Source organism: Taudactylus pleione, unplaced genomic scaffold (genome assembly GCF_031769625.1).
Source record: "Taudactylus pleione unplaced genomic scaffold, aTauple2 ptg000259l, whole genome shotgun sequence".
NCBI classification, from domain to species: domain Eukaryota; kingdom Metazoa; phylum Chordata; class Amphibia; order Anura; family Myobatrachidae; genus Taudactylus; species Taudactylus pleione.
Genome location: NW_028284661.1, coordinates 2,704,495 through 2,729,575, shown reverse-complemented (window position 1 = coordinate 2,729,575; position 25,081 = coordinate 2,704,495). Strand labels below are relative to the sequence as shown.

General features: G+C 42.9%; 1 protein-coding gene across 5 annotated transcripts in view; it reads left to right on the top strand.

Moving 5' to 3' along the window:
- Positions 1–25,081, top strand: part of GOPC (golgi associated PDZ and coiled-coil motif containing) — a 54,162-nt gene that overhangs the window by 15,486 nt on the left and 13,595 nt on the right. The window contains exons 1-7 of one of the 5 annotated variants that reach the window (XM_088480972.1): positions 254–336; positions 3,318–3,482; positions 6,493–6,516; positions 14,291–14,466; positions 16,836–17,001; positions 23,968–24,066; positions 24,715–24,879. In XM_088480972.1, coding sequence (XP_088337098.1) covers positions 3,333–3,482; positions 6,493–6,516; positions 14,291–14,466; positions 16,836–17,001; positions 23,968–24,066; positions 24,715–24,879 — 780 coding nt within the window. In that variant the 5' untranslated portion in view covers positions 254–336; positions 3,318–3,332. Of the gene's footprint in view, positions 1–253; positions 337–3,317; positions 3,483–6,492; positions 6,517–14,290; positions 14,467–16,835; positions 17,002–23,967; positions 24,067–24,714; positions 24,880–25,081 lie in introns of those variants that run through there. The other 4 variants (XM_088480969.1, XM_088480968.1, XM_088480971.1 and 1 more) reach the window with 4 other exon arrangements.

The following is a 25,081-nucleotide window of genomic DNA, read 5'->3' as shown; positions in this document are numbered from 1 at the left end:
TTTATAGTCTTAATTATACTCCTGTATACATCAAGAAATAGTATATTAAAAAAATTACAACATCACATTTACTTATAAGGGGTGTGACAAGGTCACTGGCATCATAGTGGAAGGGAGGTATATTTGCCCTAGATTCCTGACCTATGTCTTTTGAAACCTCAGGAAGGTGATTGTGTTAGGAGCTTTTTGGGTTAATAACTTCACTGGAGGCTAATTAGGGTTTTCAGCTGTTTGGCTGTTTTTAGTGCTGTGAGGCTGAGCATTAGAGGGAAACACTGCCTGGGGGAAAGGACAGACTTTCGTGTCTCTGAGTGAGAATCAGGTTGATGAAAGCAGGTAAATTAAACCTGAAAACCCTTCTAATACTTTGTTTATTAGTGAGCTAGGATCACTTCTGTATAGTTAGTGCCAGACGGCAAGGTGTTTATTTCTATTTATTTAGTTTGTTTGCCTAATAAAACTGGTGGAGACCAGTTGCAACAGACCAGTGGACTTTGTGTAATTTCTCAGCTGCTGTGCAGTGCCATCTACCCCAGGAGATGGTACCAGTTCCCCGACCTTGCTACAGGGGGTTACATACATTTTTAAGGAAAAAACAAGAAGTTTAATTGTTTTTGACATATTTATTGTGAAATATGAAGAAGTGATATCACTGTTTTTGTCTTAATTACATAAAATAACAATAAAATCAAACAATAATAGAAACAAAACCATAATTATTGAAAAAATCGTTATCTTGTTTTTTTTTTGTCTTCAAACTTTGTTTTTTCGCTTATAAACTTTTTCTGTGTCATCTCTGTGTATCATCCAGCAGTAGTCAGCCATCATGCTGATGTCCCAACGACCCCGGTATCTTCTTTCTACATCTTTAACGTCTTGGCGGAACCGCTCACTCTGTTCTAAACTGTAGTCTAGTGTAGTGTGTACTGTGTGCGTGTGTGTGTGTGTGTGGTGGTAGGCAGGGGTTAAAATGAGCCGGCACAGGGCAAAACTGTGTTGCATCTGCTGTATTTGGTTCCACCTTCGCCAGCTCACGTTGTAGTTGGTGTGTGTGTGTGTGTGTGTGCGCGCGCGCGCAATGTTCCTTTAGAGTTTAGACAGTATGGGGTTTAGGCCCTTTGTAAATTTCAGCTTCAGGCCCATGTGGACCTTAATCTGGAAATGGGCGGGGGGAAGTTTTATGACGAGAACTGAATTGCAACGTTCTATACTACCGTCTGAATTCATTTAAGACAATGTTTTATAATAAATGTAGGCAGAATATATTTATTACTTTAAAGAATATGAAAAAAATTACTTATTCATAAATACATGTTTTGTAGAAAAACGTGATGTGATATGCAAAATCGTGAGTCATTTTCATGTTCAGAAGCCAAAAAAAGTATCACATAAATTCGTTACAAAGGCTTTTTCATCGCAGAGTTGTGTAATTTATGTAGTACAGTGGTTCTTAAACTCTGTCCTCAGGACCCCACACAGGTCACGTTTTACAGGTCACCCAGCAGGTGCACAGGTGTAGTCATTACTCACTGACACATTTTAAAAGATCAACAGGTGAAAGCTATTTATTTCACTTGTGATTCTGTAAGGAGACCTAGAAAACATGCACTGTTTGGGGTCCTGAGGACCGAGTTTGAGAACTTATGATGTAGTATGATCAAATGTAGATTGACAAATCAATCACAAATGTGACTAGTTTAGGGGGACATTTATCTAGAACTAGCTGAAGTACCCTGCGTTCCCGGGTTTAAATCTTCAAGTTATTACGTTTTATTATGTGATGTCGTCATAATCCATCCAGTGGAAGGCCCAGAACAGGCTCCCTGGGTCAAAGTTCTGCCCGGCGTACACAAACTGAAGGTCCGACTGGGACCCTAACCCCCCCTAAAACATGGCCAGGATCCAATTGGACCATCTCGCGTTGGTTTCATCCCAGTCTGTGCAGGGGTGCCGAATGCATAACTGGACAGACAACAAACAAACAGACCAATCTTATATATAATTCATTGGTCGGTTTGTTTATTTATTTATGCATTCTGACACAACTGCATCAATTGGAAAGAAACCAACTTGAGGTGGTCCAGTGGGATTCTGGCCAGGTTTTCGGTGGGTTAGGGTCCCTGTCAGACCTCCCGTTGGTGTACACTGGGCAGAACTTTGACCTGAGGAGCCTATTCTGGGCCTAACACTAGATGGATTTGGACGAAAACTTCACAGAGGGTGATGGCAATTGGTCTGGGATGCCTAATGGAGTGGTTGAAGTCCCGGTCGGACCTCACAACGGAGTGCACTGGGCAGAACTTTGACTCAGGGACCCTGTTCTGGGCCATCCACTGGATGGATTTGGATGACCTCACATAATAAAACGTAATAACTTGAAGATTTAAACCCTGGAACGCAGGATACTTTAGTGCATTTTATATATAAGATTGTATACTGTAAAAGTACAACTAAGGTTGGGTACACACCTAAATATTTTCTGTCCAACCAGCCAACTAGTTGATTGGTTGGAATGAAAATCTGGTAAGGTATGAAAGCAAATGACAATCAGCAATTTGCTCCCAGACGCTGGAAAATGGACAAAAACTTTTGTTTGATCAAATTTGTTTAGATCAAACATTTAACAAACTTGTCTGACGACCATTTTCATTTTAGTTGGCTGGTTGGACAGAAAATCTTTACGTGTGTATTCAGCATAAGGTCTAATAGCAGTATAACTATCCTACATTGCTTATGCATTGAAAATGTTCTGCTAATGGTGCATACACACGATCAGATTTTTCCTTCAGATATGAACGATAACGATTTAAAAATCGTTCAGTCGTTCATATCTGAAGGAAAATCGTTCATATCTGACATGCCTGAACGATGGACGATCAACGATGCGCGTTCCCGTTTGTCAGATAACGATATCTGACATCTGATGGGTTTGCAGTCAGACTTGGACGATTCCATTCATTTTAATGCAGTCAAAAATCGTTCAATCGTTCAAATCGTTCAAAACTTTGGTAAAATCGTTCAAATCGTTCAGTCGTTCATCTGACAAATCTGACAAGTCTGACAAATCTGACCGTGTGTACGCTCCATAAGTCATATCAAAATTATGTCAATCCCACTCCTTCCTCACATACACAGTCAGCATTGAGTCGTGTCAGCACCTGGAAACTTGTGCCTGGCTACAGTATATCATCAGTTCAGACTGCAGTGCAAGGCTCTAGGCACAAATATCGTGTGCATTACATCTTTATAATATTGTTTTCATAAGACTACACTATATTTTAGAACACAAGGAACACAATATGTCTTGTATTTTGCAGGCTCAGCTTGTGGATATGAAATCTGAGCTGACAGAGACTCAAGCAGAAAAAGTGGTATTGGAGAGAGAGGTTCATGATCAGCTCCTGCAGCTCCATGCTGTACAACTACAGCTTCACTCCAAAACAGGCCAGAATGTGGACTCCGTAGCCATCAAAGCCAAACTGGTAAGCAGAAGCTGAAGTCAAGTCTTTTCTTTTGGTGCATAACTGACTAAAATGGCCTTTTGCTGGTCCTACTACGTATTAGTTATCATGTATGATGCATTCCACATATGTGATAATGGTATATTTTATATTTAAGTAACCATAGTTTATAAAACCCAACTATATGATCATTGACTGATTGACACATAGGTCCTGATTCAAAGATGTACGCAATGCAGATATTTACGCAGATCAATCGATTGTTAGCCACTGCGCAAGCGCAAATTCTGCACGTGTAGCGATTGTGTCGCGATTCCACTTGCACAGAGGATTCACTCGCAAAGTTAGTGACGGTCAGTGTTTGGGGGAGGTAACGAGGTGGCTAGGCAAACGCAGGCCTGTCTGACCATTTAAACTTAGTTTCATGGCCGTGCATAAATTAGCCATTGCGATCTCCTTCGCAGCATGAGAGCTTCTCTCCGTGCCAGGAGAGCTGCAGTGTTTGAGGAAGGTCAGACTTGATGACAAACTGTGTGGTTGCCTGAGCTGCGTCAATGTTACCAATGTTTACGCTATTGTATGTCGTCGGACGGATATGAGAAGGCAGCGGTGTGTGTCCCTATGCTCGGCTAAGCTTTGGAAGATATGAGCATATTTAAGCAATTACGATCCGTAAGAGTTCGCAGTTGCGATTGCATTAGCGTAAATCTTGGAATCAAGCCAATAGTACATTCTTGTATTAGTGTTAATAATATGCTGTATATGTTGGATTTTTCTAGAAGAAGTCAAATAATACTAGCTTTTTTTTTTTCATTTATTTTATATTTAATTCGGTGTGATGCTTAACGTGCAAATGTTATCTATTTGCAATCTCACACTACATTTTTTTTTTAATTTATGACATAAAATGTTTCTTTTGAACATTTAACTTCATGTGGGACAGCCTGTGTAATTGGGCCTAAACCTAGGAGATTGTGGAGCACTAATCAGGACTCCCATGCTATTGTTACAGGAGGCTAATGCTGGGTACACACTGCACAGATATATCGAGTGATCTGCAGATGTATCTGTAGATGATGGTCGTTCATACACACTGAACAACCATCATCTTCCAGGCAGCCGCGGGTCGCGCTGTGACCCCCCTCCCCGTGGCTGCCGCTTCATGTGTACGGGCGATTGGCTGATCGCCCGTACACACTTGTATCGTTCTCGCTAGGCTGTTTTAACGGGGCGCGGCGCCCTGCCCTCCTTCTGGAAGGCAAAAAGCGCCCTGCCCTCCAAAAGGAGGGCAAAAAGCGCCCTGCCCTAACAGCCTGCGGGAGCCGTCTTCACCCGCGGGTCGCAGTGTCCCGCGGGTGAAGAAATGTGCGGTGACCCGGTCACCGCCGGAGAATAGACGCCGGGCGCATGCGCCCGGCATCTATTCTCACTGTCTGCAGGGCTTGGGGTCTGCCCGGCGTGTCCGTAAGTGCCGGGCACGCCCCCAAGAGTGACGAAAAGGGGACGCGTCTTATAGACACTCCCCCTTTTCAATGACCACGCCCCCTTCTCGGGCGCACACGCCTTCGGCACGCGCAAGATTGTGCCCGCTCTAGCTCCGGCGCCCTGCCTCGCGCCGGAGCTAGAATGAACACTACACTTGCATATATCTGTCCATCGGCTGTGCAGCACAGCTAATGCGATATGTCTGTGAACAACGTCGTTCAGACATATTGCTTGTACACACTACGACGGGCACCAGATTGGCCAATCAATTGATCTGCCAATATATGTCAGTTTGTACCCATCTTAAGAGCTGGCTCATGTAATTTGAGTGCTGTGCTAACTTGAAAGGGCAGGGCCACCCCTAAGGTCCTTGGCAACACCACTGCCCCTCACTATATGGTCTGTAGATATTTATTAAGATTTCAATGTTTGAGTTTTTTCTTTATCAGGTAGAATGTATGAAATTGATTTGGAAGTGTGGTATTGTTTTTTACAAGGTGCAGTAATGCCTATTTAATGTTTTAAGACAATCTCTGGGTGAGGTAATGAGGTACAGGGTGTTAATCAGATGATCTTACAGTATACAGGTAGAAGTACATGGTATGGTGCTGGTTACTGTAAGATAATACAGGGCATGGGTTATTATACTGGCATAATGAGGTTTCACATGAAGTATAGACTAGAAACTGTGGTATAAATAATATTTTTGAGCTATTGTATATAATGGGAATATTTGTGAAATTACAATTACCCAAACTCTTGATCCATTGGATGTCACCAACCCAATGCCACCTTGAAGACCCACAGGCTGGCATTTTAGGCTACAACACCAGTTACGGAATCTTCATTTAGATCAGGGATTCTCAACTCCAGTTCCCAAGTGCCACCAACAGATCATGTTTTGCGGATTTAAAAAAAAATAATTAAATAAATGCTCAGGTGGGTTAATGTATTTTGCTGGGTCAGTAATTATCCCACCTGCTTCCACAAACCAAAATCCTGAAACCATGACCTGTTGGGAAAACTTGAGGGTTGATGTTGAGAACCACTGGTTTAGTTGATTGGTCATCCCCAAGCTGTGGGCCTGGTGGAGTCTGGTGCCATACCTTGGATTTCCTTCTTGCTTTATATCACCATGGGAAGCTGTGTTTGACTCCTATTTAATAATGCAGAATAAAACCCTGACCAGATGAGTAGAAAAAAAAGTGAGTCTTCGTCCGCCCTTGTACTTTCAGAGGATTGACAATGCTAACCCCACCAGCCAAGGACAAATGTTTTGTGCATATGCATTTGAGATCTTTAAATCAGTCTAGGTCTCTGATTCTATTGCATTATTTATTCTATCCTCTTTTTTACATCATGTGCAAATGGACTGACAATGGACTACCTTAGTTCATACTTGTATTGCTGTGCCCTTATAAACCTTTATTATTCTGGTACAAAGTGGTGCATATTTAATATCTGCTGTTTAGTTTTCTTTTCTAATACTCTGTTCTGTCTTTAATATGGCTATTCTAACTAAAAGTCTCTCTCTTCTTGCTTTAAGTCTGTCCCTAGTCTGGAAATAATGGTGAGTATGGCACGCTTCTGTATTTACTGTAGCAAAATACAAATTTATTCTCCAGCACAGTGACTGCTTAAAGTTGGAAATGTTTACACTCCTTTCTTTAGAGAAGCTAAACTTGTTGTCATTTCCCCACAAGTATAAGTAGATGAGCTGTGTCATATTGGACCATACTAAGCTGTATCCCATTGCAAATATCACTGCTCATTACTTTTTTTAGTATTACAGATTTTGGGGAAAATGAGGTGGTGTAATTATAGTTTTGCTGTTGAGATGCCCTTTATTTGTTGTCCTTTGGACTCTCTGTATGCAGAATACATTTTATAATTTCTTCATCGGTCTTTCATTAACCTATGTATTTAATTGGAGATGCTGGGTATGTAAAAGTCATTTTCTAAGCTCCTTTATGAAACGATGCTCCCCCTTACTACTGTCACTTATAGCAAGGTGTAGTCTCTTTATTTATGTCACTCCTCTTATTTATATCGCCACTCTCTGTAATTCTAGTTTTGGAATCTATTCTAAGATGGCCACAGGGATAATGTTAAGCTTTAGCTGTGCAAGCAAACAGTGATGATGTGCTGCACAATTGGAACTAATGAATGGCTGCTGTGGTTTGATGTGGTTACATTAATATGTATTTAACCTTGTTGTCTTTTGCATCTTACTAAAACAATTCTGTATTATGTATTGTGAATTTGTACTACCTTACTTTTGCACTTGGACATTTAGACTAAAGGTGCATACACACACAACGATTTTTTGAACGATTATCGTCGATAACGGTATTGTTCAATCGTTGAAAAAAATCGTCCACTTTCTGAGTTAAAACGATGAACAATTATCGTTCATGCACGTTCACGTTTGTAGTTCAGTCAGACTGACCAACTGAACGATTTTCATTAAGGGAATATGCAAAAATCGTTTGTAGTTCAAAAAAATCGTTCATTACACTTTAAAAAATCTGACAGAAAATCGTTGGTAACAAAATTGTGTTTGTGTGTATGCAGCTTTACTCATAACTTCTCTGTTTACAATTTAGGCAATAGGCCTGTTGGGATGTTGGAAGAACATGTCCTATTTTATCCAGTCTCTCTTCTACCATTCGCTCAATGTCTGTCCACAGAGAGTATGTGGAATATACGGAAAGATGATTAAACCTTTTGGTGCTGTTAATGTCAGGTTTACATGGGTGGCCATTGACCAGTATCTATGCTGCAGACAACACTAGCCAACCTATGTCTCTTTGGTTGATGTGAAATTATAAGTCCCAGCATACCCTGCCAACTGTCAACTATCTGTCAGAGCATGCTGGGTTTGTGGTTTCACTTTGGAGAGCCAGCATTTTCCCAAGCTTGGATGCATGACCTTATCTTGCATTTCTTAGATAGCACTGTTGGCTGCAGCTTAGAACCGATGGCTCACGCATAAGTAGCTTTCACTTGATTTATTAATTTGGGAATCATAATGACACCCCATGTCTTCATTGGTGTTTACTGATTAATAGATATGGTAGTCTAGGAAACCTCAGATTTTATGTGTTACAACATATCAAACATCAGGGTAAATGTATACATCCTGAGACATAGACTGGAATATCCATAAAACCAGCCTTCTATAAAAAAAAACTTAAATGTAATAAAATAATTGTTAAAGTTTAAAAACAAAATTGTTTTATTGTGACCCAGATCATTCCGTTGAAGTGGACATATATAAATAATCTTGAAAGTCTTAAAAGCTACAGAATAAAATAGGGTCTATATTGCTTTGGCTGAATTCATTTTCTGGACTTAAGAGTGGATTCATAGAAAAGTTAATTTACTTATTTTAGCTCCTTTTATAATGTTCATAAATTTTAAAGTGATATATTTACTTGGATCTGGTACAAAAATTGCTGCCTGCCTTTTCAAAACATTGTGTTAAATTTGGTTGGTTTCCTGTAAAATGTGAAAATGATGGGTCTCCCTGAAGAACGGAACATCCGGCGTGCTGATCTGAACAACGTCATCTTGCTGGAGTACAATGCTGCTGGAATGTTTGCAAAATTTAATATTAATATTTTTCATTTTTGCATAAATATGAGCTTTAAATGTTTTCAGAGATTCAACCAAATGGTAACAATAAGAAAACCCAATAAGTCAAAAAACATACACAAATTACATACGTTTTCATTCATTTATTGATGAAAATGACCCAAGATTAAATTTCTTTGTCTGGAAAAAGTATGTGAGGCTCTAGGATTCAGTAACTGGCGTGACTCCCTTTAGCAGCAGTGACTTTAATCAAACATTAAGGTAGTTGTTGCTGAATCCTTTACATCTGCTTGCAGGAATTTAAGACCATTATTTCCTGCTTCAACTCGTGGAAGTTTGTGGGCTTCCTGCAAGACTACCTAACTTTGTCCTGCCATAACATTTCTTTTCGATTAAGGTCTGATCTTTGACTCAGACATTCCAAAAAGTAAATTTTCTTCTGCTTTAACCATTTATTTTGGAAGCCTGACCTGCGTGTCTAGGGTCATTGTCTTGCTGCAAGACCTACCTTTTGTTGAGCTTTATTCCACAACATTGTCCTGTAAGATTTGCTCTGAATGCATAGATTTATCAATAATGACAAGTATTCCTAACTCTGGCAATAAAGCCATCCCAAACCATGCTACTAGCATCACTGTGCAGACCTAAGAACCTTTGGCTCACGCATAAGGACACCTGATTGTCCTATGACCCCATAGGAAATCTAGTATCAACAGAGGAGACATCCCTATGTATTAAGAGCATGGGCAAAGTCTGAAGAGGGTAGCATAATTTTAGACAGATTATCATTTTGACCAGATTAGCCTTACCCATATAACACAAATAGAGATGTCCTCAACCTGGGACTCCCAAGTATGGATGGAGAGGGATGGCCATGAAATGAAAGTATTCACAGCCTACGTTGGATAAACATGGCCAAGCCAAAACCATAGTGCAAAATACATTTCAAAATTAATTTGAAACCCAGCGAACGCACCAATAGCTTCAATCTGAGGGCCTGATTCAGAGATGAATAGCAATTATGAGCACAGATCGAGCAATTGTTTGTCAATGCGTATAAGTCGCACTGCATGTGTGAGCTGCCTCATTGCGATTACAGACACACAGAGTGAGTGACAGGTAGTCAGCGTTTGGGGGGTGGTAATGAGGGGATAGTCAGAAAAACTCAGGCGTGTTAACGCCGTTACATGGACATACATAAATTAGCCCTTGCAATCTCCTACACAGCATGAGAACCCTCTGTGAGTCAGCTGTGTTGACTATGATATTGCAGCTGCGATCGCATTAGCGTCCATTTCTGAATCAGGCCCTGAGTCCTTAAAGCAGTATGAGAAATCCCAGAATTAGACACCGTAAAATAACATCTGCAAAGGCTGTTAACCTCACCTCCTACAAAAAGCACAAGGGATCAAGAACGAAGTTGGAACATTTTGATCACTAAATTAATGGAAAAGTATAAACTTTTTATGTGTTGTTTGATCTCTTCTTTTTTATGATTTTGATGAAACTTTGAACATACTTAAGGTCCCATTTATGAATAATTTCAGAAAATTCTAAAGAGTTCACGCACAATCTAACACCATGGAGAGGGGCATTCACAAAAATCCTTTGTCAGGTATTCTATAGTAATACAGAGTCTAATGCATAAATGTTTATTATTGTGATTAGTATGTCTCTAGTGTCTAAGCTGCACTCCTGTTTCCTTGTCCTGTATGTGGTATACTGACAGCAAAGGGTTTAAACGTGCACAAATCCTTAGCCGGGGGTTTGTTAAATTGAATGTGTATTTGTACAGATTTGAGACGTTAGTAGTAAATCGCATTGTACAAATGGTATCTAGTCTTACATCTGTGGTTGTTGGTGCCCTTGATTTCAGCTATCATTGTTGGCACAGCTTATTCTGTAATTAATGTCCTACTGAACCAATCAGGTTATTACAATGGAAGGCTCAGCTTTATGTCAAGGTACCCTAACCCTGCATCCTGTTACAGTTCTTTATTTGCTTATGCTAAGCTGCTGCATACTGCCAGTTGATAGATAATGAATTGTATTCTGGACGAGTACCTGATGTTCTACTACTAAAATCTTTACTAAAACTAATTTAAAATAGCATTTTTCATTCATAATTCTTATGTATCTCAAAGCTTATTCACAGCTAAAATATTTAAAGATATTTGTCACCTAAGACAATAACTTTCCTGAGGTGCCCTCTTTCATTGACAGCCAAGACTAATGGTGTGAAATGGCAGGTCAGGCTATAGAGGCCACTGCTACAGTGCTATAAAAAGGTGGGGCGCTGCTAAGTAGATGACCAGCACCCAGGCTGACCAAGTTTGAAAAAGTGCTGAGTTTATCACACTGGGACTCTGGTATTGGAATCGGTATGAAATACCGCTGGCTGCATGGCGGTTCGATTCCCGTCAGCGGCAGCCCGACAACGCTGGAAATCCTGAACGTCCTGAGGTAAGTAAAAACTAACCTAACCCTCCTTAGGGGTGCCTAGCCCTAACCTCCCCCCCAAGTGCCTAACCCTAATCCCCCCGTAAGTGCCTAACCCCCCCCTTCCCCGCTGCCTAAACCTAAGTCCCCTGGGGGGGTGCCTAACCCTCCCTCCCCCTAGCCTAACTCTCCCAGGGGGGGGCCTGACCCTAAGTCCCCACGGGTGCCCTAACCCCCGCCGCGGCTGTCCGCTTGCGACGCCCGGCATCGCTACGATCGGGATGCCGGGCGCCTGTCTCCCAGCGTCGGGAAAATGACAGGCGTCTAGATATAGTCGCCTGTCATTTAACCCACGCCGGGATAAAGCAGTCGGGAAGCCGGCTGTCGGGATCACGTCAGCTGGTTTCCCGATTGCATCCCCTGGTATTTACCTCCTGGGTTCCTGTATAATTATAATGTTCTGTAAAAATTCACTGATTTTCAAATAAATTATGTGAACAAAATGCACTCAAATACATTATTAAATGATTTGGAAAAGTTGTTTTCGTGTTCAGAAATGAAGATAGAAGTATTTCTGTGCTTATCCTAATAATATTGTGAGATGGCAGAAAATATCAGTCAGGACTCCCAATACTTGAGTCAAATACACACATTATTTAATATAAATTCCACATATAAAAATATTTTAGAACATCTGTTACATAGAATTGACTTTATATAACAAACAGTTCATAAAAAACCTTGAATTAATGAGTGTTTCAACAATGGATGTTTGCGGACCTCAGAATGTCAATAATGCTCTATATGTTGCATATACTTAGCTCTACATATACACCAAATGAGCCTAAAGTAATGAAAAGTTCAATAATAATTGTTCACGGACATCCTGAGCATAATTATGTTTAGTGGAGGTATTGATGGTGCTTAATTAAGCACATAGATTATCCACTTTAGACCATAAATATTAATCAGTTTGAGCAGTCTGTTTATATACACCACTGTTAATAACAGTAATATTGATACTTTTTAGCACTTTGGCTGGACAAAATAGCGGATAATTACCCAGTCACTTGTGCTCACGGTATACGCACATTAAGGGGGGAGTCCTTATGGTTCCTGTGCTCAGGACTTCTGTCCCCCTGGGGAGTGTCTCCAAATTTTCAGCTGATTTGTTGTGGAAATAGTCATCGTTGATAAACCCCCCTATTGTGGGGCGAAACTAGTCAGAGCTGAACACCGTGATTGTGACTATACATACCTCTCCGGTGACTTACAAACTGAGTGTGATTATACACTGGACTCCATATGCTCTTCTGCTGATAGGAGTGACAGCCTGCTGTGTGTTGCCTGCAGGCATAAGGTGATCTGAGCCAGCGCTGACTATTTCCACAACAAATCGGCTGTAACTTTGGAGACACCCCCCAGGGGGACATAAGTCCTGAGCACAGGAACCATAAGGACCCCCACCCCCTTAATGTGCGGTATACAGTGAGCACAGCAATATCTCCACTAAACATCATTATTCTCAGGATGTCCGTGAACAATTATTATTGACCTTTTCATTACTTCAGGCTCATTTGGTGTATATGCAACATATAGAGCACTATTGACATTCGGAGGTATGCAAACATCCAGTGTTGAAACATTCATTAATTAAATTAAAGGTTTTTTATTAACTTTTTTTTTTTTATATATATATATATATATATATTATATATAAGTCAATTCTATGTAACAGATGTTCTAAAATATTTTTAGATGTGGAATTTATATGAAATAATATGTATATTTGACATAATTATTGGGGTCCTGAGTGATATTTTCTGCCATCTCACAATATTATTAGGATAAGCACAGATATACTTCTATCTTCATTTCTGTTGATCATTTCTAGCTGTTTGAGCAATCACAAGCTTGTAATCAATTTCTTGCTGCTGTATTAATTAATATGTTTATCTGAATGACACTATTTTTTTCTATTTGTGTGTAATAAATACACTAATATATATATATATGTGTATATATATATATATATATATATATTTATTTGTTTGTTTGTTTTATAATATACAGGATGAGTCTCTCATATCCAAATATTCCGAAATACGGAATATTTTTACCATGACTGAGATAGTGAAACCTTTGCTTTCTGATGGTGCAGTGTATACAAACTTTGTTTTTAAGGCACAAAATTATTCAAATTATAGTATTAAATAACCTTTAGTCTGTGTGTATAAGGTGTATATAACACATAAATGCATTCTTTGTTTAGATTTGGATCCCATTCCCAAGATATTTCATTATGGTATGCAACTATTTCAAAATACGGAATATTCCGATATCCAAATACCCCTGGTCCCAAGCATTTTGGATATGGGAGACTCATCCTGTACTCATGTGAATCTAATTAGCGCCGGAGATTGTGTTTTTCTTCCTTAGTTTTCGTGTTCAAACAATATCTTGGCTTTAATGGGAGTGAGTGATAGAGATGAAGAGCGGAGTCTACACCAACTGTGTAATCAGGGGTCTGGACTTTGGGTCATATTCAGAGTTGTACGCTTACCCGATGGTTTGTGTACATCTCCGATGGTTACTGATTTGTGCATGTGCAGATCTTGTACTGCGAGATCCCTCGCAGTGCCCCCTTAGCTGCAGAATGATTGACAATTTTGGGGGTGGGGATGGGTCAGCGACAAGGACCATTTAAATAAAATAAAAAAATGGGGTTTTGTCGACCTACAGAGGCCAGCGTCTTCAACTTTCCTGGCCACAGGAGAGATGTTTCGGCGGTCATTCTGAATAAGCTTAGTCTTAATCGGATAGCCTTTGGCTGCAGAATGGGGATTTGATGCTGATGCAGCACTCGAATCTGCAATGCCAGCATTGGGCATCTTTTACCTTCAGATACCTTCAGCGGTCCTAAGACGCATCAGCGATTCAAACTATGTACAACTCTGAATCTTGCCATTATCAATTATATTGTAACCCCTGTCATAAGCAGAGCTCTCCCTAACAGTTGTTTCCTTGTCTACATTTATTATTTATGTATTACAGTATATGGTTGGAGTCGCAGTACAGTGAGGAACCCATTTAGCCAACTTGATTAACCTCTTTGGTTTAATTTTTTTCATTGCTCTAGTTTCCTGCATTTTGTTAAATACGGGTACTGAAAAAAAGTACCCACGACACAATGTTTTGTTTTGTTTTTTCTTTTTGATCCAGTCATTATGTAACTATTGTAAACCTATATATCTTATTGCTATTACTACATTTATTGTACTTTGTAATAATGAATAATCTTGGTGTAGGAAAAGGAATTGGAGGCAAATAAGAAAGAGAAGGTAAAGGAAGCACAGCTGGAGGCAGAAGTGAAACTGCTGCGGAAAGAAAATGAAGCTCTCCGCAGGCACATTGCTGTTCTTCAGGCAGAAGTGTATGGAGCAAGATTGGCTGCTAAATATTTAGATAAGGAGCTGGCTGGAAGGTAAGATCCTTTAGAAGGAAATTTATCATTTGCTTGTCCTGCCTTTAACATACAGTGAATCCCTTTTTGTGTTCGGTTGGTGATGTTATATAGGGGTTGGATATGGGATCCCGGCCGTTGGGATGCTAGCTATCAGAATACTGACAGCGGCATCCTGACAGGGAACTTACCATCATGTGTCAGGATTGTGCCAAACTAGCCCTCCTCGGTGCCTGAATCTAACCTCCCCCCCCCCCCCTTCTCTAGTGCCTAAACCTAACCTAACCGCCTCTCTGCACCCTAAACCTAATCCTCCCCCTAGTGCCTAACCCTAAACCTAACCCCCCTCTAACCTCTGATACTTGCCTTCGGGATGCCGGCGGTAGGGATGCTGGAGCCGGGATCCCGAGCTAGACCGTCAGCAACCCAAACGCCGGGATGCGGTCTACATCACATTTTGTAATGATGTATATCTCAGTAGATTGGTAAGTACAGTATTCTGGGCCTGATTCTGAGTTGGGCACAAATTGTCCATGGCAGCCAGGTTTACTACCTTATGGTAATGTGAGCTTCTGTCTATGCAAGTATCTGTGCGACTTCATGTTATACCGCCAAATGTGTTCCCAACCGCTGCCGTCATCATTAGCATCAGAACTTGCACCCTCCTCATGCAGGGTGGAAACCATCTGACTGAAAGAGGCGTCCAATGCTCGTCCATACACCTCAAATAAGCACAGTTGCCGCCAAGAAAGCCTATGTCTACTTAAGATCTCACTTGTACGGATGTTCTTACCACTGCGGATACTTGGTGTGATGCATGCGCAGACCGTGTTTGCTGTTTTCAATGCATGCGCAGCCTGACACAAATTGCTAGACGTGTCCACTTTTGCACATATGGTACCGACTCCCATTCAGGCCATCTATGTGCAAATGGAATCGGTATGGGATTCCAGCAGTCGGGAACCTCTCCCTACCCTAACCCTCCCTCTTTGCTGCCTAATCTCCCGACCCCCCCCCCCCCCCCCCTTAGTGCCCTAACCTAACCACTCCATCCCCATACCCTAAACCTAACCCACCCCCATTAGTGCATAACCCTATCACTCCCTCTATTGCAGGGCTTGACAAATTTTTCTAAAATCTAGGAGCCAGGATGAAAGTGTAGGCGCCAGACCGCCGTTCCCCCGAAAAAATGACAGGAGTGAGTGAGGAGCACAGCTCTCTGTGTTATGCAACTGTTATACACACTATACTAGTCCACAAAATGTACGCAGTTGAATGGATATAGTAAAATGGAGGCCCCCTCACTGTTCTGCACAGCTCCCCCGGGGCCACATTCCTGAGCACCTACCCCCAGGCAACCACCCCCCACAGCCACACTACTGAGGGGGTACCCCTCAGACAAACCACTGCTCTGCAGCGACATTGCTGTGCAGCTTCCCCCTTGCGGTCACATTTCTGAGCAGCTAGCCCCCCCCCTCCAATGGCCACACAACTAGGGGGGTACCCGGCAGCAAACCACTCCTCCGCAGCCATACCACCCCCCCTCGTGGTCACACCACTATCCCTCTGAAGCCGCTCCGCAATCCCTGGCCACACATAGACCCTCTTACTGGAGAGCTCTATGCAGCAAGTTAGGATACAACAGACAGCCGGGACATACAGGAGGATAAGCACAGACTGGGACAGACAGCAGGAGTCACAACAGGCCCAGGATGGAGAGGATGAGTCAGTGCAGGTGTGGGACGGAGAGGAGGAGTCAGTGCAGGATGGGACGTACATGAGAAGCCAGCGCAGGCCAGGATGGACAGACACAGCAGTCACCGCAGGCGACTCTCAGCACATGCACCCCTGTGCATGAAATGATCACTGCAATACTACAGACACTAATCGGCACTGGGGCTGACGAGGGTCTGCTTCCGCACTCCCTGCAACATCTGGTAGCCAGGCAGCAAAATCTGGTCACCATGGCGACCTGGCCCCCTGGATTTGTCAAGCCCTGCTCTATTGCCTAACCTTCCCCACCCCGCTACTTACCTTCGGTATCCCGGCGGTCGGGATGTCTGCACCAGGATTCCGGCGCCAGTAATATTACTGCTGACATCGCGCCCGCTGGATACTGACTGTATCCTGTACAAATATCTGATACCAGTTTGCTATTGCAGGGCAAATGGTGAAGTACTTGGAACAATAAACCAAAGTTTTATGGATTTTGTAGATGCATGGTTTATGGTGCTTTATTTGTGAATCCTAAAACAAAAGTATTAAAATCTGCATTTTTATATATGTATGTATGTTGTAGAATGGGATTTGGTCATCCTTAAGTGTAAAACAGCATTTTTTAAAATTCTATGAATATGTACTTAATAATGGAAGTGATTAATTATTTGAAGGGTGCAGCAGATACAGTTGCTTGGCCGGGATATGAAGGGCCCTGCTCATGACAAACTATGGAATCAACTTGAAGCTGAAATCCACCTACATAGACATAAAACGGTTATCAGAGCCTGCCGAGGGCGAAATGACTTAAAGCGGCCTTTGCCAGTTCCTCCGGGACATGTAAGTTCCTTTTGTTACCCAGCAGCTGTTTACCAATCATGTAGTGCATATAAGGGCGTATCCAGTTAGGTGCGAGTTCAATAAAAATCTTGCCCTCTTTTTTTTTTTTTTGAGCGCTTCTAGAGCAGGTTTAATTTTTCCTAAAAATCCACATTTAAAGAAAATATTTTGGCCCTTGCATTGGACACCTCCCTCCCATGACTAATTAGGAAAATGTAAGTTTAAAATTAGCTCAATTAGCCCTTAACTACCCACCTTCTGCAGCGCTGTGACCTCCTCCTCCGCAGGACAGGTATTACCCTGCACTCGCTCCCCATACACACTATCTGTAACACTGCACCTGCTCCCTGCACACACTATCCCTAACCCTGCACCCGCACACTGCATTACCCCTAACTCTGCTCCCACTCCCCGTATACTACACTACCCCTGCACCCGCTACCTACACTATACTACCTCTGACCCTGCACCTGCTCCCTGCACACACTATCTACCTATCCTATAACCCTGCACCCGCTCCCTGTACACACTATCCCTAACCCTGCACCCGCACACTGCATTACCCCTAACTCTGCTCCCACTCCCCGTATACTACACTACCCCTGCACCCGCTACCTACACTATACTACCTCTGACCCTGCACCTGCTCCCTGCACACACTATCTACCTATCCTATAACCCTGCACCCGCTCCCTGCACACACTATCCCTAACCCTGCACCCGCACACTGCATTACCCCTAACTCTGCTCCCACTCCCCGTATACTACACTACCCCTGCACCCGCTACCTACACTATACTACCTCTGACCCTGCACCTGCTCCCTGCACACACTATCTACCTATCCTATAACCCTGCACCCGCTCCCTGTACACACTATCCCTAACCCTGCACCCGCACACTGCATTACCCCTAACTCTGCTCCCACTCCCCGTATACTACACTACCCCTGCACCCGCTACCTACACTATACTACCTCTGACCCTGCACCTGCTCCCTGCACACACTATCTACCTATCCTATAACCCTGCACCCGCTCCCTGCACACACTATCTACCTATCCTACCCTTAACCCTGCACCCACTCCCCGTATACTACACTACCCCTGCACCCGCTACCTACACTATACTACCTCTGACCCTGCACCTGCTCCCTGCACACACTATCTACCTATCCTATAACCCTGCACCCGCTCCCTGCACACACTATCTACCTATCCTACCCTTAACCCTGCACCCACTACTTGCACACACTGCCCCTAACCCTGCTTTTGCTCTCTGCACATACTACACTACACTACAGTATACTACACTACCCCAAACCTTGCTTCTGCTCCCCACGCACTACCCCAAAAGCTACTCCCGCTCTCCACACACACTACATTACCCCTAATCCTGCTCCCGCTTCCCACGCACAGCCTCCGCAGCCTCCTGCAGACTAAGTGAAAAAAAAAAAAAAATCCCCTCCTGTAGTATTTTGCCCACAAAAAAATCATGCAACCAATTTTTTTAAATTGGATACTGTGGGTATCTGGAGCACACAAACCCAGGGTAATCCAAAGTTGGTTGCGAGGTCCGCATACTTTTTTGCGAGCAAAACCTTTCGATCAGTTGGATATGCCCCATTCTGTACAGCCTCTTCTAGCTACTATGGCACCTGGTTTGTGTACGTCTTTCTTTTTAATAAACAGGAATTTTAATTTATTTAATATCTTGTACATGTATCCATTAGTGGCTTGGAGATGAACCAGATATTTCTCTTGCTGTTGTCCTTTCCTACATTCCCTTCTGTCTATGCTGCTGACCCACCTGTCTCAGCAATCATACCCTTCACCCACTAATTCTAGTGTTGTGGTGGGACGGATGGGTCTATTTCATCTGCCACTTTAAAAGTACATGGTCTACATGGGAAACCCAGTCCATCCCAAGGACTGCATGTCTTGCCATTCAGCACTAATTAGGGTTTCTGCATAGAGATCCTCTGTTGTACCTACCCTACTGGGTTTGTGATTTTTATTTATTTTTTGCAATAGAACAGACATAGAGACTACATTAGCAATGGACTTAGGGCCTGATTCAGAGCCGGACGCTATTTGCGCTCGCTCGTTCAGAAAAAGGGGCCGGCTATTTAAATTGAGCGCTTGCTCTTTGCGGTCTGTTGACGCCTCTGTCTGAGCGAACGAAACATGCGCTCGCTATTTTGTAAAGATGCCCCCTGGCCGCTCGCATCATACGTCATCTCCGCTATTTATTTGATTAATCGAGTACATCGAAAGGCATCTGAACTGCTCGCAGTTCTTGTGGTTGGATTTTCCTACCGCAATCATGCGAATGGTTCAGGCTAAGAAACAACCAAGTGACGTGGTCGATTACACTGCTTTGTTAATTATGCACACCCTTAAAACGCCCGTTTTGACCGTTTGGCACGCCTGCGTTCGGATCAGCACTCCCCGTTTTCAAGCACCTTCCCCTGTTACCACCCACAAACGCCTCATCCTGTCACTCAAATTAGCAGGCACTCGCTATTTAGCGAGCGCTCGATTTCCGACCGCAATGACTGGTTGGCGCATGCGCATTATGACCCATATGCATGCGCAGATGAGCGAACGAGCGGCCGCTTACGAGCGGCTCTGAATCAGGCCCTTAATTCTCTCTGCTAACACGCAAGACCATATATTTCAATCATGTAGGTGTTTTTGAGGCATGGTCACTGCCACACGATTACATATTTGTATGCGTCCTCCCATGTGCTCCATGATCTATGTTTTTTTTCCATGTACATACATTTGCTACTCTTGCTTTCTATACTGCATTCAGTTTATTATGAATTATAAGGACTGTCAAGAAATTTTGTTAGCTTTTTTTTCTGCATACTGTGATTGTACTAAAAATAACCAGGTCTCTCCTTTAAAACGGCATTTCCTGCTACTTTAAATTTTGGAGCAGTGCTCCTCGGTGATTAGGATGAAGAAGTACCCAATGACCATGTCTGTGTATGATAACTATAGTAGTAATTATAAGCCCAGAATGTCTAAAAAAAATTTCGGTGAACTATCAAAATAATAATAGTAAAAAACCTTTTTTTTTTTTTTTATAAACAAATTTTTTTATGGAAGCGTCAAGTGTCACATTTACAGACATCACAATAAACAATGATACAAATGCAGTGAACACAATAGTTGTACAATAGTGCAAATGGTGTATACTATTATCCAAACAGCAAAGAGAAGAACCAATAGGTTCAATTTACATATGGAATAATTGCCATACATAAGAAAATTTGAATAGTACAACAAATCATTGTAAGGACATAATAGAAATATAAATAAACTAGATAGCTCGCCATCCCCCCGCCATAAAAAAAAAACCTTTTTAAGCAATAGTTATATTATGAACCGAACCACAAATATGACTGACATCAGCTGACCACATGACTATTACATGTGGTTCCAGTTTTATTTATTACTAGCTGTAGTACCCAGCGTTGCCCGGGTTTAAATCTTCAAGTTATTGGGTTTTCTAATGTGATGATGTCCAAATTCATCCAGTGGAAGGCCCAGAACAGGCTCCCGGGTCAAAGTTCTGCCTAGTGCACTCTGCTGTGAGGTCAGACTGGGACCCCAACCACTACAGTAGGCATCCCAGACCAATTGCCACCCCTCTGTGAAGTTTTCATCTAAATCCATCCAGTGGTAGGCTCAGAATAGACTCCCCAGATCAAAGTTCTGCCCAGCATACACAAATGTGAGTTCTGACCAAGACCTCCACTGTCTAGTAATTGTTCTTGGATCCAATGTTACCACTCTGAAGTTTTCGTCCAAATCTGTCCATGGAAGGCCCAGAACAGGCTCCCCGGGTCAAAGTTCTGCCCAGCGTCTACCAATGGGAGGTTTGACCAGGATCCAACTGGACCACCTCACTTTGGTTTCATCCCAATCGGTGCAGGGGTGTCCGAATGCATATGCAGACAGACAAACAGACCAATGAATTATATATATATATATATATATATATATATATATATATATATATATATATATATATATATATATATATAACATTTTTATTATTACCGTAATAATTAATATTGTGCTTGTGTATAAAATGAGACAATAACATGTACAGCTATTAGGTTTTCCTTTAAAAATAAATAAAATAAAACAAACACTTAAATAAGTAATATATCAAAACACTTAATGTTTGTGATTAGAAACTGAACATCTTTTTTTCATGCACAGTTTTGTTATCTTCCAAGATCTTAAGGATTTTGATCCAGAGGTACTTAATGCAAAAATATACAGTGGGGCAAAAAAGTATTTGGACAGTCACCGATTGTGCAAGTTGTTGCACTTTAAAAGATGAGAGAGGTCTGTAATTTCCATCATAGGTACACTTTAACTGTGAAAGACAGAATCGGAACAAAAAATTCTGGAAATCACATTCTACGATTTTTAAACAATTTATTTGTATATTCTTGCGGAAAATAATTATTTGGACACCTACCAACCAGCAAGAATTCTGGCTTTCACAGACCTGTTACTTCTTCTTTAGGAAGCTCATCTATCCTCCACTCGTTACCTGTATTAATGGCACCTGTTTGAACTGGTTAACTATATAAAAGACACCTGTCCACACCCTCAAACAGTCAGACTGCAACCTTTCCACCATGGCCAAGACCAGAGAGCTGTCTAAGGACACCAGGGACAAAATTGTAGACCTGCACAAGGCTTGGATGAGCTACTCGACAATAGGCAAGCAGCTTGGTGAGAAGAGATCAACTGTTGGTGCAATTATTAAAAAATGGAAGAAATACTAGATCACTGACAATCTCACTCGACCAGGGGCTCCATGCAAGATCTCACCTCATGGGGGTATCAATGATCTTGAACGGTGAGGGATCAACCCAGAACTACACGGGGGGACCTGTAGTGTTCCCTCTAGCTCAGGCGGCAGGCAGGGCGCCGGAGCTAGAGAGGGCATGCCCGTGCGTGCGCCCGAGAAGGGGGCGTGGTCATCGGAAAAGGGGGCGTGTCTATAAGACGCGTCCCCTTTTCGTCACTCTTGGGGGCGTGCCCGGCACTTACGGACACGCCGGGCAGCCCCCAAGCCCTGCAGACAGGGAGAATAGATGCTGGGCGCATGCGCCCGGCGTCTATTCTCCGGCGGTGAGGGTCACCGCATGTTTCTCCACCCGCGGGACGCTGCGTCCCGTGGGTGAGAACGGCTCCCGCAGGCTGTGAGGGCAGGGCGCTTTTTGCCCTCCTCCTGGAGGGCAGGGTGCTTTTTGCCCTCCAGAAGGAGGGCAGGGCGCCACGCCCCGCTAAAACAGCCTAGCGGGAACGCTAGACCTGGTCAATGACCTCAAGAGAGCTGGAACCACAGTCACAAAGGTTACCATTAGTAACACACTACCTTGTCATGGATTCAAATCCTGCGGCGCCCGAAAGTTCCCCCTGCTTAAGCCAGCACATGTCCAGGCCTGTCTAAAGTTTGCCTGTGACCATCTGGATGATCCAGAGGAGGATTGGGAGAATGTCATGTGGTCAGATGAGACCAAAATAGAACTTTTTGATATAAACTCCAAACGCCGTGTTTGGAGGGAGAAGATTGATGAGTGGCATCCCAAAAACACCATACCCACTGTGAAGCATGGGGGTGGAAACATCATGCTTTGGGGATGCTTTTCTACGGACAGGACGACTGATCCATATTACGGAGAGGATGAATGGGGACATGTATCGTGACATTTTGGGGAAAAACCTCCTTCCCTCAGTAAGAGCATTGAAGATTCAACGTGGCTGGGTCTTCCAGCATGTCAATGACCCCAAACACACCGCCCGGGCAACTAAGTAGTGGCTCCGTAAGAAGCATTTCAAGGTCCTGGATTGGCCTAGCCAGTCTCCAGACCTCAACCCAATAGAAAATCTGTGGAGGAAGTTGAAAGTCCGTGTTGCCCGGCGACAGCCCCAAACCATGACACATCTAGAGAAGATCTGCATTGAAGAGTGGGCCAAAATACCTGCTGCAGTGTGTGCAAGCCTGGTCATGAACTACAGGAAACGTTTGACCTCAGTAATTGCCAACCGAGGTTACTTTACAAAGTATTGAGTTAAACTTTTTGATTGTCCAAATATTTTTTTTACCGCAAGAATATACAAATAAATTGTTTAAAAATTATACAATGTGATTTCCGGATTTTTTTGTTCTGATTCTCTCACAGTTAAAGTGTACCTATGATGGAAATTACAGACCTCTCAACATCTTTTTAAGTGCAACAACTTGCACAATCGGTGGCTGTCCAAATACTGGCCCTGATTCAGAGGCGGACGCTCTGACAGAGCGCTCGCTCTGAATCAGGGCCGGCCTTCTTGTTTTTTAGAGCGGCCTCCTGGCCGCTCGCATAGCTGTGGGTAACCACCCACAGCTATAGCGAGCGGCCAGGAAGATTGTCACGATGGTCAAGACCATCGGGCTCGCGACGAGACCCTTCTGGTAGGGTCTCGTTGCCGCAAGCCCCAGAGAGATTTCGGCTCTCACAGAGCCGAAATCCCTCCCACTAACATCACTTGTGATGTCAGTGGGGCCGCCCCCAAACGGAGGCGTTCACATGGGAACGCCTCCGTTTGGGCAGCCACTCCCCCGGCCCGCCCACCTAAGGGGGCGTGCTGTCACTCAACATCGACAGCACGCCCCCATTGGTACGAGACCCGGAGTGACTGTTTGCCCGCCGCTATCCGGGTCTCGCGCATGCGCACGACGGACCCGGCTCCGTCGTGCGCATGCGCACTGGGCCACCATTGACCTGCTAGCGAGCGCATAGCGCTCGCGAGTGGGTCTGAATCAGGCCCACTGTATGTACAAATTACTGTATGAAAAAATACATGGTTTTCTTTATTCGCCAGTACATTTAATTTGATGCTACTCGTCCCATGTGTTTGTGAGGTTATAAATGTGCTTTCTTGAACCAGCAGGAACCAGATTGCTTGAAGAAAAGTCAAGGAGTTGGTCCAATCAGAAAAGTTCTTTTGGTTAAAGAAGATCATGAAGGACTTGGCATATCGATTACTGTAAGTGGAAATTGAGTAACTGGTGTTTGATTTAGGACAGCTATGCTTAATACAATGCAATTTATTTTTAAGCAAGACCAGACCTGCTTATTTATTTATTGCCAGTTAATTATATAGCGCACACATATTCCGTAGCGCTTTACAGAGAATAATTGGTCATTCACATCAGTCCCTGCCCCAGTGGAGCTTACAATCTATGTTCCCTATCACATGCTCACACACATACACACTAGGGGTAATTTTGTTGGGAGCCAATTAACCTACCAGTATACTTTTAGAGTATGGGTAGAAACCGGAGCACCCTGAGGAAACTCACGCAAGCACAGGGAGAATATACAAACTCCACACAGTTATGCCGTAGCTGGAATCAAACCCACGACCTTAGTGCTGTGAGGCATTTTAAAGAGGAGCTTAAAGGGAATATTTTGTGACATTAGAATGAAGAGCATTATGCAAATGCTTTATTGATCCCCAGCCAATGGTCCGCAGCTCTTCATACTTGATTTTATTTTACGTAATTTCAGTAGACCGTCATTATGGTCAGAATCTGAAATCCCAGTTAACTTGTTTCTATAGTAAAAGCAAAATAATGAAGTTTTGGCTCTAATTGTTATTACATAGAGTTGTCTTTTCTCTGTTTCTGTACAGGGTGGAAAGGAGCACGGTGTTCCAATCCTCATATCAGAAATTCACCCGACTCAGCCGGCTGATCGCTGTGGTGGACTGCATGTTGGTGATGCCATTTTGGCAGTGAACGGCATCAATTTAAGAGATGCCAAACACAAAGAAGCCGTTACCATTCTATCTCAGCAGGTAGGTAATATTAGATGTTGTACTATGGATTGTTATTATATATTGCAATGTCTGCTAATGTATTTGTACTCCAGGTATTAGTTATGACATTCCAAGCTACCCTGTAGCCAGATTGTTTTGTTTTGAGTAGCTGTGTTTCGCTTAAAGGAAGAATGAAACAATATATGACAAAAGTAAACAGGTAGTGCATTAATCCTATGGG